This window comes from Syngnathus leptorhynchus, chromosome 17 (assembly GCF_054491065.1).
Source record: "Syngnathus leptorhynchus isolate UIUO chromosome 17, UIUO_Slep, whole genome shotgun sequence".
Taxonomy (NCBI): Eukaryota; Metazoa; Chordata; class Actinopteri; order Syngnathiformes; family Syngnathidae; genus Syngnathus; species Syngnathus leptorhynchus.
This window is the reverse complement of record NC_141211.1, coordinates 6,987,255-7,004,246: the sequence shown is the minus strand read 5'-3', so window position 1 is coordinate 7,004,246 and position 16,992 is coordinate 6,987,255. Positions and strand designations below refer to the sequence as shown.

Below are 16,992 nucleotides of genomic sequence, written 5' to 3'. Positions count from 1 at the left end.
CACGCTCTTTCTGATCCAAGTGGAATAATGGCATGTTCAAATCGCCGACATACTTTCAGCATGATCAATTTATGATGCATCCAGAATTAAAACCACAGAAACACAAACAAGACATGAGTCACAAAACAGTCCATTTGACTTAGAATTTTCTGGTATAGATAGTTCTGTTTGAAAAAGCCAACAAGGGTATTTAAGTAAACGTGCCGTCAATGCCATTGAATCAACGTGGTGAGTCAATATTGATTGAAAATATGCTGCTAAAGGCAATACGCACTAAAACAATCTTTCATTAGGTTACATGCAACATAGAAGTATTAAATAATAAAAGTGCTTGAAATGAGCCTGAACATGTCACAAGTAACTAACGGCGTATGGCACCGTAACGGCAATGTAAATTCTTATATGTGACGTCATGTTCGTATTTTTCATTCCAAATGTCTGTTTTGAAAAGGACAATCTTGGGGAAAAAGCTTAATATTGACTGATAAAGCGCAGAGTAAAAAGAAAGAAAAAAAAGGCAAAAGACTTCCTGTTTGTCTGATTCGTTTTGATTTCAACTAAATAAACAAATAAATAACTAATAAATAAAAACTAAGTCCATAACTTCACAGTATAACAGTGCGTTTTGTCCACAGGATGAATTATTCAAGTCACTGTAGGGAATATGCTGATTAATTGATTATTTTGGCAAGGGCACTGAACAGTCAGCAAAATATTCAATATAATATTCTTAGCACAATGACCTCAGGCAGGGACCATATCTAAAATGAAAAAGTTCAAAAAGAGCCTCAGTGCTGTGGCCACCAAAAGCAGCTGACAACTGACACGTATTTCCGACCATCTCGGAGGAGAGAAGGCACATATCTTCCCCAACTTTGCTGCATGATTCTTGCCATCATGGCCCAAGTGGATAAATAAACTCAGTAATCGTACAAATAATAATAATGTACCAGAGTGGCGTTCCTCATTCAACAAACCGTCCTTCAATTGCCTCGCTGACGTCCGACCAGTCTATGCAGCTTGTCACAGTTGTCCAGCCTCATGGATTCGGCCTTCTGCTTGAGACGCTCATCTCGATACAGCTGCCCGAGGTTCATCAAGTCCGACTCTGAGAGCGAAAGGGTTTCACGCGTCAAACAAATATTTGGCTGTCGAAACAGATCACCAGCGGTTCATGTCAGCAGTCTTACTCTGTTGCTTCTCCTTCCAACAGCTGCTCTGCAAGTGTTCGACATAGTCGCTCTCGATCGTCTTTTCTAGCTCGTCCAGGGTGCCGCCGTGGTATTCCTTCTCAAAACCTTTGTCCACGTAGTACGGCACGCCCATGTGCTGCGTTTCCCGGGAAACCACCAGGCCCATGCTCCTAAAAGCACACAGCCCGACCGCGCGTGGTCAGCGACGGACCGCTTGTCAAACGTGAGCAACGGCTCTTCGGCACACTCACGGTTTATAGAAGAGGCTGTAAGGTGGGTTGGTGGCCATCATCTGAGTGAACACCGAGATGAGGATCAACACCAGGACAGGGAGGAGCTGCAGCAGAGCTGTGAAGGTGTTCTGAGTGTACATCACAACACTGTGAGTAGGTGTGCTCGTTCGTGCCGCAGTATGCAGCGCAACGCTTTCGAAACATATCGAATTCCTCCTGGCCCTGAGCGAGTCACCTGACTTGGGTTGTCCTCCGCCACATCCTCGCGTCGCTCATAAGTCCGTCGGCGGCGAGGCTTGTAGAACTCAGAGTACGAGGCTCCCTGGTTGGTGTACACGTGAATATTGCCTGAGGAAGACAATGGCGCTGGTCTAAAACAACCACACGTGAATCTTAGCCAAAAAGACAGGACAAGCCTGGCACATCCCCACCTGTAGGGAAACGTCCTCCAAAGAAAATGTTGAAGAGCTCCTCGGGGGAAATGTCGGCCTCAAAGTCTCTGTGGAAGTTTCGGTGGTGGCGATGGTGGGTGGTGTGTTGGGGTGCGCTCTCCGCTGTCGATTGATCGCCGTACTGATCGTACTGTTGCCTCTTATCCGGATTGCTCAGTACGGCGTACGCGTTGCCTATTGCTAGGGGAAGGACACCAATGTTGAAGACACTTCAAAGGAATCTTACTTGACTTAGAAAAATTGAAAGAAAAAAAAAAAAAAAGCTAACTGAATTGGAGACTACAAACAAGAGCACAAAGCTCCACCAAGGCTTAAACATTGATCGACAGTTCATTGGACATATTTGTAACGTCAAACTGCTCTACCTTTGAAAGCATCTGTGGCTCCAGGAGCAAAGTTCTTGTCAGGGTGGAACTTTAGGGCCAGCTTTCTGTACGCCTTCTTCAAATCGTCGTCGCTGGAATCCTTGGGAACACCAAGAATCTCATAGAAGTCTCTGCAATTCTTAATCCTGCAGTGACATTGCAGATGTTCGGATACAAAATCCTATTATGAGGACATTTCATATCATGAGGTCATGGCTGTGTACCTGTGAACACCCTGGCGCTGCTCTTCTGTGTAGCTCTTCCTGTCATCGCCGTTCACCTGACTTCTCGCTGCACTTCCACAGTCCTCGTCTCTCCAGCCTTTGGGCGGGGGCACGTAGTTCGCTTCTGGAGCAGCGTTGCTTCCATTTTTGATAAGGGCGTCAATCAGCACTACAGAGAGAAGTGTTCAGAGGAGAAAGAAAACATTAAGAGCGAAGTCTGTGTGGGTTCAACTTCTGTCATCCAAATCCAGGTAATCAAATTGAACCATGGCAACTTGATTCTTTTTGATTAACAATAACAAAATGAACAAAAAACTGAAAAACACAAATCATCATTTTGCAAAGTCTTCTAACTAGTTGGGTGTGTGGCAATGATTAAAATAAAAATACACCAACCACACCATAAGAACACCAGCATCATCTAATCCAATGTCTACCAAATGCGTTATTGGAAGTAGACAAATAATATTCAGTCCTTCCTCCTGGCCTCACATTTCACTTACAGCCTATAAAAAAAGAATATAGTATATAGGTTTTTAATTACGTCATATTTTGAAGTAACAGTACTTCAGCACAGTATTTGGCTACTCTGCCCACCTTTGGTTACCTTCATGTCGCTAGTATGACGGAATATTTTAATGTTTGTAATATCAACTCCAGAAGCGGGTGGTCCACACAGCACAAAAGTTCAACAGCTTAGTCATGTCTCATACTTGAACATTGTAATGAGGTAACATTACATGAATATAATGGTCTAGCATGAGTCTTGGCTTGTTCCATGCACGGCTGCTAATGTTACCTCTAGCCCGGGTGCTGGGGTAGATATTCTGGGCTTCATATAGCAGCTGCAGCGCTCGTTCCCTTCTTCCTGCCCGTAACAATAGCTTCGCGTTCTCTATCAACCGGTCCGCTTCGTCTTTGTCCATTAGTTGCAGTTGTTTTTTTTGCAGATTCTAATGTCCGAAAAGCGTCACACGCCGTACAAGCCGGTGGCACTGCACCTTGATAGCCACTTAGCTTCGCTAACTGACAGCTGCGTTAGCTTAAAGGGTAGCTAGCTAACTAGCAAGCTAACTAGTTAGCTTCAGGCTGGCACGGACTTGACGCTAACTGGCAACAGTGTTTGTTGACAGCCTGCGAAAACTCAAGAACGGATAACATATTTTTGAAAAATTAAACAATGACACCCATAACCTGAATAAGAAGTTGATTATAGTCAGTTTGCACCTGCTAAACTTGGAGCGATCGTGCGTGAGTGGCAAGGGATTTGTGACGTCACTTCCTGTGATTGATTAGATAGATAGATAGATAGATAGATAGATAGATAGATAGATAGATAGATAGATAGATAGATAGATAGATAGATAGATAGATAGATAGATAGATAGATAGATGCGCTCATATCTTTTAAATATACATTAGTCTGGATTGAATTTCTAATAAAGCACTTTATTAAAGATGTGTGAGGTAAATGTTGATTTTTGTCCCCAAGCCAGAAGCAAAATGATAAACAGTTATGATTCAGTGAATGAAATGATGAAACTTGATTTTGTTCATGCATATTTTATTCAAGAGTAAAAAAAAAAAGCGATTTGTCCCATAGGGCATGCTTACAATGTGTGTATCATTTAGGAAGTCAAATGCCAAAACATATCTCTCGAGATATTAAAAAAAAAAAACTGTTGCAAGATAAAACCCATTATATTTCTCGAAATATGCATGTAGACCATACAAGAACCAGAACAAGAGGAAGGAAAAGAACCATAAGAATAATTTGTAACAATAATGGTAATATCAGCAATAAATAGAACCAGTACAGTTTCTTGTTCAACGCAAGTGTGACACGTGATTTTTTTTTTTTTTTTTTTTGGTGTCCAATTAATTTACATCTGAAAACCATGCTATCATGCTTTGGCAGCCTGAAAGTATCTTTTCACTGAGATTATATTCATTCACACTATTAAACATGTTCCGTATATCATTACAACAGAAATGTAAACAAGGCTTCACACTTGTGAAGGGCATCCCTGCATACAATGACTCAATATAAAATTAAAAGCAGTGGTAATAAATAAATAAAAAAAATGGTCAAAAACAAGAAGGAAGCCTATTTATAAAATGTATAAAACAAGACAAATGAAACAACAAATTGAATTTAATCATAAAATAATTCAAGCTTACTATTTGAATCACGACTACAGTATCACAATTATAATCTCACATTACAATTAGGAACTTAACTGCATGCATTGATGCGTTCCGTACCATAGATGCTGTGTTGAAAATCACTGTTTTGTCCATCCTGGAGTCACAAACTGTACCTTTAATAATGGAGTAAAATATATTTTAAAATGCGTGAAAGGAAACATGTTACTTAAAGTCTGAGCTTCCTACTTTAGTGACTTTCCAAAATCTATAGAAAACAAGCTGTAATTTCTTTTATAACTATTAAATTGAAAAACAAAACAACTTTTATTTTATCACAGTGTGGACACCTTAGTGAAGTTCCACTGTCAGATTTGCCATAAACAATAAATGAAGCCCGCCTCTTATAATTTAAGATAATACTATACAAGTATGCATCTTTAAATTTGTAGTACTGATACTTTGTTTTGTTATGACACATTTCAAACTCAAATGCAGAGGGGAAACAAAAACAATGGGGCGCTAATGCACACCTGAGTGACAGCACACATCTTGGGCAGCGCTGGACAAGCAGGATATATAATAAAATGCCCAAGTCTCTTTTCCTCTTCGCCTCTGTTATCCGGTCCTATAGCAACGCAGGCGTGATTGCTGAAGCTTCGGTGGAGGAGGATGCTCGAGTGATTTTTTTTTTCGATTTTTTGATTTATTTTTTTTACAGAAAGTGAGGATGTGCGAGGTAATGCCATGCGTTGCCAACGTGAGCACAAACAATGAAGAGAGGCAGAAATATCTCTTTGATCAAAATAAAAATGCAACCCTTTTCACATTCTCTTAATAGATACTGTAGATATACCGAGGAGATTAAGTCTCCCATCCCCCCCCTTTTCTGCCCTCAACTCCTCCGAGTTGCTAGGAGATGACTGGCGGCGAGTCATGTGGAGGTTTAATCTCACACTGCAGTGACTTTTTAATGCTCATCTTTCGAGAAAATATCAATACAAGATAAATAAATAAAACAATCTACCATTACACCTTGACAGATTCACTTACTTGGGAATTTGATACATTTGTAACTTTTTCAAAAAGTTCATGATTAGACTCCATTGTTGTGGCAATATTGTTCATTATAAGGATCTGTGATTCCTTAACATTATTTCTCTTTGCCGATTAGGAATATATACTGTCTCATAGTGACTTGGTTATATTATGAAGTAGCCAAATATGGTTCCTTATTAAACAGAGTGCTAATTGGACCCTCCAAAAACGTTTTCAAGGTGTAATGATGTCATACTCCCAAAACAAGATCGATATCCTCAAGCTGTGAATTTGCGAGTGTCTTGATATAAACAAAAATAAAGAATAAAATCATTTGCATGGCATGGATATTGAAATTATGCCTTTTGTCGGTCGCGTCACCAACACGATGTCCGACTGAGTTCAGTCTGTAATTGAGCAGAGGGAGGGAACAACAGGGAGATAACTTTTTACCACACTGCGGCCCCCAGGCCCCCCCTCAACCTTCACATTCTGTCACCAAATAAATGACCTTTTTGCTCATCTGTCTGCTGTGGGCCCATTTGTGTATGTTCTGAGGCCTGAATTTCGATTTGGCAATGTCTCACTGCACGGGGAAATATCTGCAAAGTCGCAGCCCCCCACGCCCCCCCATGCTATCTCCACCACCATCACCAACCGAGGCTCACTGGATGTTGCTGTTGTCATCCGTGCCGTTCGCCTCGGACATATTCATCTTTCCCATGGAGTGCCCCACGTGGTTGACGCCATCCCTGCGAGGGGGCATGCGCTCGTTGATGCGGTCCAGGCCCTTGGCTTCCTCGAAACTGGTGATCTTGTGCTGGGGGGAAAAGCCACGGATGGCTGACGAGGAAAGGAACAATGTCACACAAACGAAAGGGATCAAAACTCACATTTGTGTATGCAATGTCTTAATCAATCATGTGTGTGAAATGCCGCTCATGTCAGTGAGAGGTGGACCAAGAAGATGGAAGGGGGAAACCCATATGCTGGGAGGATTTGGGGAGGAGGAAGGCAAGGGGAGGGGGCTCACGCATGTTTACCTTCTCTGTCCTCATCGGTCGTCTCGATGGCTTCAATGGCTTCAATGGTGGCTGGGGGAGGAGGGGAGCAGGTTACTCCGGATAAAGCCATGCAAATGTCAAAAAGGCAGCCCCGCTTGAAAAGGCGGCTCAATGTTAGGTTGGATGCAAGTCACATGTTCGGTAGCAATGGAGCCAAACTTGGTGGGACGCCATGCATTGTTGTGGATTGGAGAGAATCAGTGTCAACTTCAGGTCAAACCATCAAAACGTGGAGAGTAGCAAACAAAAAGAGAGAGCATGGCAGGAGCACACCAATATGGAACATCACGGGCTACTTGCAACTAGTTTCCAAACCAATCCTAGCTTCAGTCCATTCTAGACGATCACAGAATTTATAGTGAGGTATTTTACTGAGTAGAAAACATGGGTGCAATTGTGCTTTCAGCATTTGTCTACAATGCTACAACCGTGAGGAGCTTCACCCCAACAAGAAACTGGCTAGCATCCATTTGGCACAGAATGCATCCCAGAAGAGATTCAAAGAGGGAGGAGAGCCAGCATTAAATTAAAGTAAGATAGTGAAGTGAGTGAGAGGACTAAATAGGACAGGAGAATTGAACCTTCTTTTCTCTTTGTGTGTCAATGATATTTACTGTTAGAAAACTGCGGTCGTTTGTTTACATTCCATTTCCCATGATAGCAGATGTGAGTGAGGTCATGATCTATGGATTATTTTGATTATTGCTCAAGAAATAAAGATGAGTGTTTGAGTGTACCATTTGATCCTAATAAAAACAGATTTTCATCACAATTGCATAGACATAATGGAATTATTATATATCGGTACTCAGTATCGGAGTACACACGTAAGCACGAGGAGAACATGGAAACTCCTTCCTAGCTTTGTAAAAAAAATGATAAGCTATGCTAAAAATCTCGAGGACGGATATCTTTGAAGAGATTTTAGACCCTTTCAAAGGTTAAAGTTGAGTTGAAATCATCACTAAAAAATAAAACGCTGTACAAAAATGTTCGTAAAGGAATCTTATCTCCAGCCTTGTACTTACCACTCTGCAGCGTCTGTTTGCCCCCAGAGAGAACCCCGCTCGGCAGCATGCCGGTGGGCGTCAGGCCCTTGAGCGTCAACACATTTTCACTCTCCTCTCTGCAGGTATCACAGATCAGACAGATCAGATCATCTCAACTACATTGAAAGAGGTGAAAATATTGCCCTTTCTGCGACTGTTAACACATATGGTGCCTCTTCATTATGTACACCTGCACAATGGAATGAGAAGCATGGCGAACAAGTGTATGAAAAAAAAAATGCCTTCAATTAACCTACCATGCATGTGCTTAACCCAATAATAAACATATTTATTGAATGATAATCTCTCTGACAGTGTAAATCAAAACTGAGTGTTATTATCGCTATAAACACAATATTTGATACAGCTCTTGTTTTTTTACCACAAATGATGGATGGACAATATGTTATACCTGAGGACTGAGAACATTTTGGCCATTTTCCCAATAGCACGGATCTTGTTTCGGATCACCTCCTTGCGTGCTGCGGCTGCGTTGGCTGTAAAGAAAGATATGATAGCTAGCATGCGGATGCTTTAGAGTGCCTTATTGTCTGCTGTGAGTGTCACGGCAAAAGAGGCGAAAAATAATAATATAGGAAAAAGTATCTCTCTAAAATTCACGTGCAATGTTGCACCGAAATGTAATTTTCAGCATTTTCTATTTCCAACAATGTGCAATTTGATAGTTACCGTCAAATATCTCATCTTCATCATTCATTAGCTCGTCGTCAGAGCATATACTCAACACATTCACCAGCATCTCTGTGACTAGAGGAGGAAGCAGAGCGTAGGTAAGAGCGTTGGTAAGCGAGCAATGATCCATGGAGGTAGCAGAATATTACATAAGCACAAGTAAAAGCAGCAAAGCAGAAAGTAGGCACACTCCATACCTTTCTCTCCAACAAATGGCAGCGACCAAGTAAAGACGTCCATGAAGTTGGGCAGCCAGTAGGGATGAGGCGAGCAGTTGAACTGCCGAATGTTCATGACGTTGTTTTCGTATTTGAGTACAGCAGCTGGGAGAAAAGCAGCCGCATGTTAGTAATGAGGAGATAATAAATAGAGTTCACTGCCCTAACACACTTTTTAGGCTCATAAGGCAAAGAAATAACAATGACCCTTCACCAATTTCATGAAACAAGGCTATTATTTTATAGCATGAATTGCACCAGGTGGCCACACAGGTTAATTCTACCATAAAGCATTTAATTGTTCTGCCCGTCACCGTACCTCACGAGGAAAAATATCAACAAAGATACATTGTTTGTAATAAATAAATAATAATACTCTGACCCATTAAGTGACATTTGATAACTCACAGTGGTCAGGTCATGTGATGACTTGACTTTGAATTTCATGGTCGTAAATAGCACACTGAGGAGACATATGACCGCAATTTGTCAGAAACTATTCTGTCGATGATGGTCAAGCAAAACTCTCCTGTAGTCATGAGAGCAGGAGACGAGTCACCCAGTAGATGGCATAACTGAGGCCAGGCACTGCTGACACTGATACTTCAAGAGGCACAAAGCCACATGGAGATACAGCCTGCCTACAGTCCCTCCCACGCTCCCCATATCCCACAGCCAATGGCAAGCAAGACACAAGATCTGAGAGCACCAACACACGGGGGGCTTCCTGATGTATTCCTATGTTGTTCACAAACTGTAAGCCATTATATTGCTGCATATGCTCAAAGGACACAACATTAGGTACATCGTCACAATCTAATAAGATCTTATCCAAGAGCTGCATCTGTCACATCAAAACCAAAAAGGGATATGTCATGTCACGTTGAAAAACAAAGACCACGTTTCCTCACCTTTGTTGTTGTAAACATCCAAGTAGTTTGGAGCGGAGAAGATGGTGATGAGGGATGGGAATCCCGTAGTCTGACTTTTACGATACATCCGGTAACTGGTAGTGAAACACAATAACAACAACAAGCAGAATGTCTTTTTTAAATGCACATTTCATTCTTTTAATTTGTATCCGTATGTCATTGTCAGAACTCACCCTGCATCTTGTGCCTCGTGCGCTCGGATGATTGATAATAGGTTATTGCTCTGTAGGAATTCACAAACAGCTGGATAACTGAAAAGAAAGACATCATAAATGTCAACTTATGTCCAGGTGAAAATGTATTGGTCCCAACATTGACCCCTGGGGGACACCGCGCATTCTATCCAAACTCCACCAGCCAATTCAGCTCTGTTCTCCAAATGTTGTTCCATAATAAATGAATCAATCAGACACGCAACTCTCGGATGACATGAAAATGATTTGTTTTCTTCCATCACACGACATCATGTCAAGTTAGTGATTATACATCAACTCAGAAGTGGATGAAAGAAAATGTATCACTCATAAATATATTAATGAAAGACCTGCCGAGGATGATGCAAGCATGTGGGGGGAAAAAAAAATATCCAACAGCTACTCAAACAAGACTAAATAGCCCAGCAAGCAGCAGTCACGGCTAACTGCACTCCAGCTCTAACTTGTGAGAAAACAAGGCTCTCCAATCATACACATCACACTCCAAATAGTTTTCAGAGGTAAATATATATTCATCCCAGTTCAGATTGATAGTGTGAGGTATTAGCTGGAAAAAAAAGAAAATTGTTTCCTTTTTCAAATATGGTATTATCATGTGCAAATCTCATGTAGGAATTTAGGATTTACAGAGTGCGGTTCAGATTTCTACAAGACAAGAGGAAGGTCTGATAATTGAGACGCTTCCATGCTGCATTATGAATATGATGCACCATGTAGAAGCTCTCAACACAGCTGTTATGCAACACCGTGAAAGATGTTATGTCATTTAGAAACATCTTCAAGCTCTTGGCTTTGAAAGAAATATTATATATTGATGAATAATGGCTTTTGTTTCTGTGTTGTTGTCCTTTTAATTGTACTATATGACTCCATTTAGAGAAACAAACGTGATCTGCTGGATGAATATCATCCCAATAAGAAATGATTGTATAATATCTTCCAGTATCAAAAAGGATAGATCAGCAAACCCGACTAACATTTAATAACCATGTTCCGGATGAAGCCATCAGCCAAAAGAGTGGTGGTGGCAACATGACACAACTGTGACTCCACAGAGCTTTTGTTGCTTGGCACACTAATATAGTCAATTTGTGATTCCTATACACTTCATTAAAAGCAGCCATGTGTTCTCACAGCATACATAATGAAATGGAAATATTGTTTGTATATCTATGTAGATTACCAATTAGTGGAACCTCAAATGTGTATAATCTGTCAAATTCATTTCACAAAGGTGTTTTGCTTTTTTTTTTTTTAATTTTTATTATTATTATTATTTTTAGGAAACAATTTGGCTGCTTAGTACTATATGAGCAATCCACAATTACATCTGCAAATTATTTTAACCAAACAGATGGAACTATAAATACCAATTTGCTATTTACAACCAATAATGTTGAGTATCAATTTCAGGACATACTGATGTAAGCACAAAGCACAAATTGGGTAATTTTGTTGCCTGCCAACAGATAATCAAAACACAGTCTGTTTTCCACTCTGTCACGTCTTCTGTCCGGCGATTAGTTTTTACTTTATTGTAGTTTTATCAAGTTGTATTAGTTAGTGGTTAACACATTTTCTAAACTTGCGTAACTAGAGCTAATACATGTTTTGACAGTGACAGTTTTGGACAAAATATTAGTATTCACTAAATATGTGGTATGTGAATATTCATTGAGAACAATTTGGAAGTGTTGTGTTGGACTTTAGCAATATAACCAGTCTTGTCTGTTTTGAAATGGAATTGGCTGAATGTTTCCTTCTAAATGACTCAAGTGACTAATTGACTTTACACTGATCATCATCAATTGTTAAAGTCCAGTCTAATCTAGCCCAGCATGTTACCCATGCATCTTATTCCTTGCCGCCTACCCATCAAACTTTCACAAGTGTTTGAAATATTTAAACGTTCCAAGGTTTGCTCTGGAAGAGAAACAAGGAGGCCGCTGTGCCCAGAGCACCTGGCGAAACTGTGCCATCCCTCTTTTATCTAGGTCACATGGAGAACGTTCCCAAGGTGGCCCACATATAAATGACAGAAATAGCTGCGCTCACATGGCTACGCACAGTGAGCACTGATGAGACAACCCGAAATTCTGGACTCAACAAGTGTTCAAAAAAGGGCAAGTTAAAAACAAGGCCATTGCACTTATCAGACACCATGTTTGTCTCAGCCTTTTAGTCTTCATTAAAACAGGAAATAAAGATCCAAAAGTACAACATGTCCTCGACTATTCTCTGTTCAGTCCAACAGTTTCTATTGATTAGTCAGAGAAAACACACACACACACATTGCCTGCCTGCGGCTCACATTTCTTCCCTCCTTTGTGAAATTATGTGTCGGTTAGCTTGCGAGTGAGAGAGAGCGCAAGTGAGAAATCTGACAAGTGAGAATGAACGAGAGAGACAGAGATGGAAGTTCTGTCCCACAAACACCCTCATAAAATTGATCGCATAGGCCGCCGGTCATTGCCTTCGTTTGTCTCGATATACAACTTGCAATGACCTAGCTTGAACTCCTCATCATGTTCAAAATGCAATATTGTCATGTAAATGTCAATGTAGTATTTTCATTTTTAATAAGAAAAAAAAAAACATACTGTGGAGTCTCACTTTTCAAAAATCCGCAATATATAACAGCAGCTATTTTCTTTAGTTATACATAGACTGTATTTAATTAGATCCACTGCAGAAAAAATGGACAGAAAAAAATCTAATTTTTATTGCAATAGAAAGTACACAGTCAAAGCGAAAACCAACTCAGATACGTGACATTTAAAAACGTAGCGTGGTTATATGGTTCGTCGATTTCAAATCGATATTATGTGTATTGATTTTTTGCAAGTCGTCTAATATTGCAAACAGCGCTGGTTGGAGTGTCACGGTCTATGTGAACTAAGGTGAGATCAATATTGTATCATTTTAGAATATGTATTATTGATTGACTTTTCACATAGTTCTCCCTCCACTCATTAAGAGCTTCTTGTATTTAAGAAAGCGATGATGTTGCATTGGCCATCGAGCTCAGGAGACGATGCTTCTTCAGTCCTAATGGTGGCAAGATAGTAAAGGCAGTAAAAGGTCACAAAGGGATAAATGACAATTACATTGAAGCATCCTCCGCAGCATACGTAATAATCTTCACCAAGGTCCTCTCATCGAGACAATGTCCAAATAAATATTGTTTCTATACTACGTTTATATGTAAGATGCAGAGTGTACTGTAGGTCATGTTGAAAAAAAAATAGTTCAGTGTTAATGGATAAAAAAATGGGTTGATTTTATACTAAATACTTGGGGCAGGTTGACGTCAAATAAAACCATAAGCTCTCCATGGCACAAAGTGAAATCGGCACTTAAGCCTTCTGTTCCACTATTTCATCAGATGACTCATATTCTTACAGACGCATAGAAGATATGAATATATGAATTTGAAATCATTGAGTACATCCGGACCCTTGTGTGATAGGAGCAAAAAGTGCTATGAAGCTCCCTTTCACCCCCACTGCCACCAAATCTCATCATCACCCACTTCCAAGGCTCTCTTACATCTCACAACAATAGAGGATCAACTCTCACTTTCTTTTGAACAATGCTCTGCTTAATAGCAAGCAGCATAATCAACTCATTTCCTGATTTCTTTTCTTTAATCATTCAATCGTTGGATTCCCATGCTCATTTTTGTTCATCTGGAAAAAAAATAAATTGAATGGATCCTGAGTATAAAATGGAAATGGTCAATAGAAATTTAATGATGAGTCTTCATGTGGATTGAACAGAAATGACGTCTGATTGACTCCTCATTGGTGACTGTACGGCTTAGCTCACCTGTAGAAGTAGGAGCAACCTCGGACTGTGTTGTGGCTGAAATATTCCTGGGTTTTCTCATTGCCAAAGTCCTCCAGAGGATCCGACCACAGTAGGTCACACATGGGCCCAAAAGCCGGCGGCTCCTTGAACCGATCCAACTTAACACCGCGGAGCAGACAGATACACTCGATTCATAAAACAAAATCCAGCCAGCGCTAAGATTGCGGTCTTACCTTTTTAATATCATCTAAGGTGTGTATTTCAGGTGAGAGTCCGCCATGGACACACAGAAACTGTTGGTTCATCAGCGCAGCCAGAGGAAGGCAGTCAAATGCGTCCATGCATGAGTCGTACACTTGCTCCGAATATTTGATTTTACCTGCCAAACAATCCCTATATGTGATGTCGTCTGTGATACAAAATGGCAGACTGCATGTACGTGATGCAATGTTGAAATGTTGGAAATGGTTGGATGATAGGAATCTTTCATTGTGTTGTCAAGGCTGAACTATTTTACGCAACATCCCCAGATAACAGTGTGGAAAAAAAAAAAAACTGCATGATGAAATGGCGGGATACTCACATTCTTGTTTGAAGGTGAAATATTCTGTCAAATGTCTACATTCATGATTTCCTCGTAGTAAAAATAGTGTCTTTGGATAGAGGATTTTCAGTGACCAAAGGTATAAAACACACTGTCGAGACAAAAAAAAATGCAAACAAATTGTTGAGTAAGTTACCAGCTTGTAAAGAATTTGTCATTTCCCAAATTGGTAATGTTTGCTTCACCTCAATACTGAAGTAGCCACGGTCGACGTAGTCCCCCAAGAACAGGTAGCGCGTCGTGGCTGGCGATCCGCCCACTTCGAAAAGCTTCATCAGGTCAAAGAACTGCCCATGGATGTCTCCACAAACTGGAAAACAAAGAAGGTTAAAAAAAAAAAGAAAAAGTTGGCGCTTCCCATCAGCATTTAAATGGGTAAATATATTTTTGAAATAAATCAACAAATCGTGTTTGACAATGTAACATTTCATAGTGTATTTCAAGGACGCAAAAAAAAACGTCAGTTTACTACTGACAGTGATTTTGTAAGAAAATCTCCATCTTTTTTGTTTTAAAAAAAAAAAAAAAAAAAAAAGGCTGACTAGAGTAATGAATAGCTGAGCTGAATGCTATTTTATACTGAATGTTAGTTATACTGGAAGCTGCTTAGTCACCATTCGCTGCTGCACATTTCTTTCCAGACTCCAGCTTGCTTTCTCATCCCTTTCATAAATTATATTACTGTACTGTTATGCGGAATGTGATCATTTTGAGAAATGATCCGAGCGGTTGACATTTTCTCTTTGATGGGTTAAACACAATTGCGTTTCAGCATGGAAAACAAACAAGAGCATCTCTTAAAGGGGCAAAAGAAAGTTAGATCCATTTGTTTTCTGTTCAGGGTCACAAAAAGAGAGATGTTTATGGTTTTGGTACAAAGAGCGAGACACTTTTCGTGAGGGAAATGCATGCTTTTTTTTTTTTTAAAAACACTGAACGACTCTACATTGTAAACCAACATCTCATTTCCTTGTGGCCTTCAATTTTTCATTATCATCTCTCTGTCCTCCTCTCTCCTGCTCACCCCCATCTCCTCTCTTTTTTTCCTGTCTCCCCTATCAGCTCCACAGTGGCCTTCGCCCACTCAAAGCTCGGAGCGATGTGCGTGGGAGACTGCTTGTGTGACTAAAGCAATCAAATACACACAAACACACACATGCACATACGACCACGTATGCACATGCATGTACACAACCATCAGCGTGGCATGTCCCCCCGTGCAAGTTGAGATTTTTGCGAGCGCGTAAACATCTCGTCAAATTAAATTTAGTTGGTGAGTCAACTTAAATTGTGAGGTTGCAGTTTTTTTCAGTTGTCTTGATCATGAAAAACCTCAGCATGATTTGACACTACTGAATGAGTAAAACATGTAAAGAAATAAAATTGTGTTTGGCTAACAAGTCTTCATACATTTGTAATGCAAGTGGATGAGAATAACACTTAGCATTGCTAAGCATCAATAATTTTGGTTGCTACGACTCTAAAAAGTTTATACCATATCACTAAAATGATTGTTTTCCGGATTGGAAATCTGAATCTTTTACTTAGTTTTACTTGCAATCCCAAAGCACTGACAGTTGATACAATCTATCCTTTGTGAAATTCAATTTTTTTTTTAATCAACACCGTGACTGGTTAAATATATTGGTCAGACTTTGAAGTTGCGAAACTTCTCAGCTTGAGAAAATATATCCCTTGATGACTGTATGCCCAGAATAAAAATGTCTTTTTGGCATGTTCCGCTTGGAATAAAACTAGGCCACAACTTAAGTTGATCAGAGGAAGAAAGTGGCAGGTTCTGACGCTGCCAACATATGTCGCGATTTTAATGTGATAACGCTGGGAAGATGAACAGACACCTTCTGGATGTTTTCTGTCCAACTCAATGTTGTGCTGTTTCTTTATACCAACCCACCTGTGACTGGTGCCTCAATGTCCAGAATAGTTTTCTCCTGGCGCAGGATCGCTGCTCCTTCGTTGACGATTCGCAATGCCACGGCTTCCTCCACACGGCCCTCCTTGGTAAGGTGGGCCTTGAGGAGATCTACTCGAGGTTTCCCTTCACAGTCAAAGACTTCTTTCATGGTAAGGCGGTGGCTTAGGGGGAAGGGGACAGCTGGGGACAAACAGGCACAAAGAATATCAAATGAGTATGGACATTCTTTGAATGTGAGAAAAGTGAGACTCGGTGCAAACTCCAGCGGAGAGAGAACGAGACGGATAACCATGAGAAAATCTCACGGATATTTAGCCAAAGGCAAAACGCAGCCGCTACTTACATTTGTTATACACAGTATGTGCAATCGATTCTAAAAATATGGCTTATTTAAAATGCATAAGGACAATAAATCCATTTACAGACTCAAACAGTAAATTATTCAAAACTATGCCTGACACAATAATTCTTCTCGAATATGTAGTAAGTCAAGATTTGTTTTTCAAATGCTGACAGACATGGAAATAGACTGCTGGATATATTTTCTTAGCTACTCATGCAAGATAAACAATGACTCTTCAAGGAATGTCGTTTGTTTGCTGTGGTGTGAAAATATTGGATTAGTTTAGTTTGCGGTATATAGAAACGGCTGCTCCATCTAAATTGTGGACCAGTTTCACTAATTAAAGAGCACCGCGTGATGCCATGCCAGCCCACCGGGCATCTGCCCTGTATGCCATATGGCCAATCCAGCTAGCCTTGCCATTATTATGGGCAATCGACAATGGCCGTTAGGAGTACCATAATGCTGAATTTCTATG

General features: G+C 40.3%; 2 protein-coding genes across 3 annotated transcripts in view; both read right to left on the bottom strand.

The window, feature by feature from the left end:
* Positions 1-8: 8 nt before the first annotated feature.
* dnajc18 (DnaJ (Hsp40) homolog, subfamily C, member 18) lies at positions 9-3,745 on the bottom strand. Its single transcript, XM_085935573.1, has 8 exons — positions 3,267-3,745; positions 2,468-2,636; positions 2,244-2,389; positions 1,858-2,058; positions 1,662-1,774; positions 1,445-1,554; positions 1,191-1,363; positions 9-1,108 (listed from the first exon to the last, which is right to left on the bottom strand). Exons 1-8 carry the CDS (start codon positions 3,391-3,393, stop codon positions 984-986), a joined length of 1,164 nt encoding a protein of 387 aa, XP_085791699.1. The 5' UTR covers positions 3,394-3,745; the 3' UTR covers positions 9-983.
* Positions 3,746-4,060: 315 nt separating this feature from the next.
* The window catches only part of LOC147043497 (protein phosphatase 3 catalytic subunit alpha-like), a 34,141-nt gene continuing 21,209 nt past the window's right edge, over positions 4,061-16,992 (bottom strand). For both annotated transcript variants that reach the window (XM_085936016.1, XM_085936017.1), the window contains 13 exons: positions 16,151-16,351; positions 14,421-14,545; positions 14,215-14,326; positions 13,865-14,010; positions 13,650-13,789; positions 9,780-9,857; positions 9,586-9,680; positions 8,654-8,779; positions 8,454-8,531; positions 8,176-8,260; positions 7,743-7,840; positions 6,694-6,744; positions 4,061-6,493 (listed from right to left, as the gene is read on the bottom strand). In XM_085936016.1, the coding sequence (XP_085792142.1) occupies positions 6,315-6,493; positions 6,694-6,744; positions 7,743-7,840; positions 8,176-8,260; positions 8,454-8,531; positions 8,654-8,779; positions 9,586-9,680; positions 9,780-9,857; positions 13,650-13,789; positions 13,865-14,010; positions 14,215-14,326; positions 14,421-14,545; positions 16,151-16,351 (1,514 nt within the window). In that variant the 3' untranslated portion in view covers positions 4,061-6,314. The remainder of the gene's footprint in view (positions 6,494-6,693; positions 6,745-7,742; positions 7,841-8,175; positions 8,261-8,453; positions 8,532-8,653; positions 8,780-9,585; positions 9,681-9,779; positions 9,858-13,649; positions 13,790-13,864; positions 14,011-14,214; positions 14,327-14,420; positions 14,546-16,150; positions 16,352-16,992) is intronic.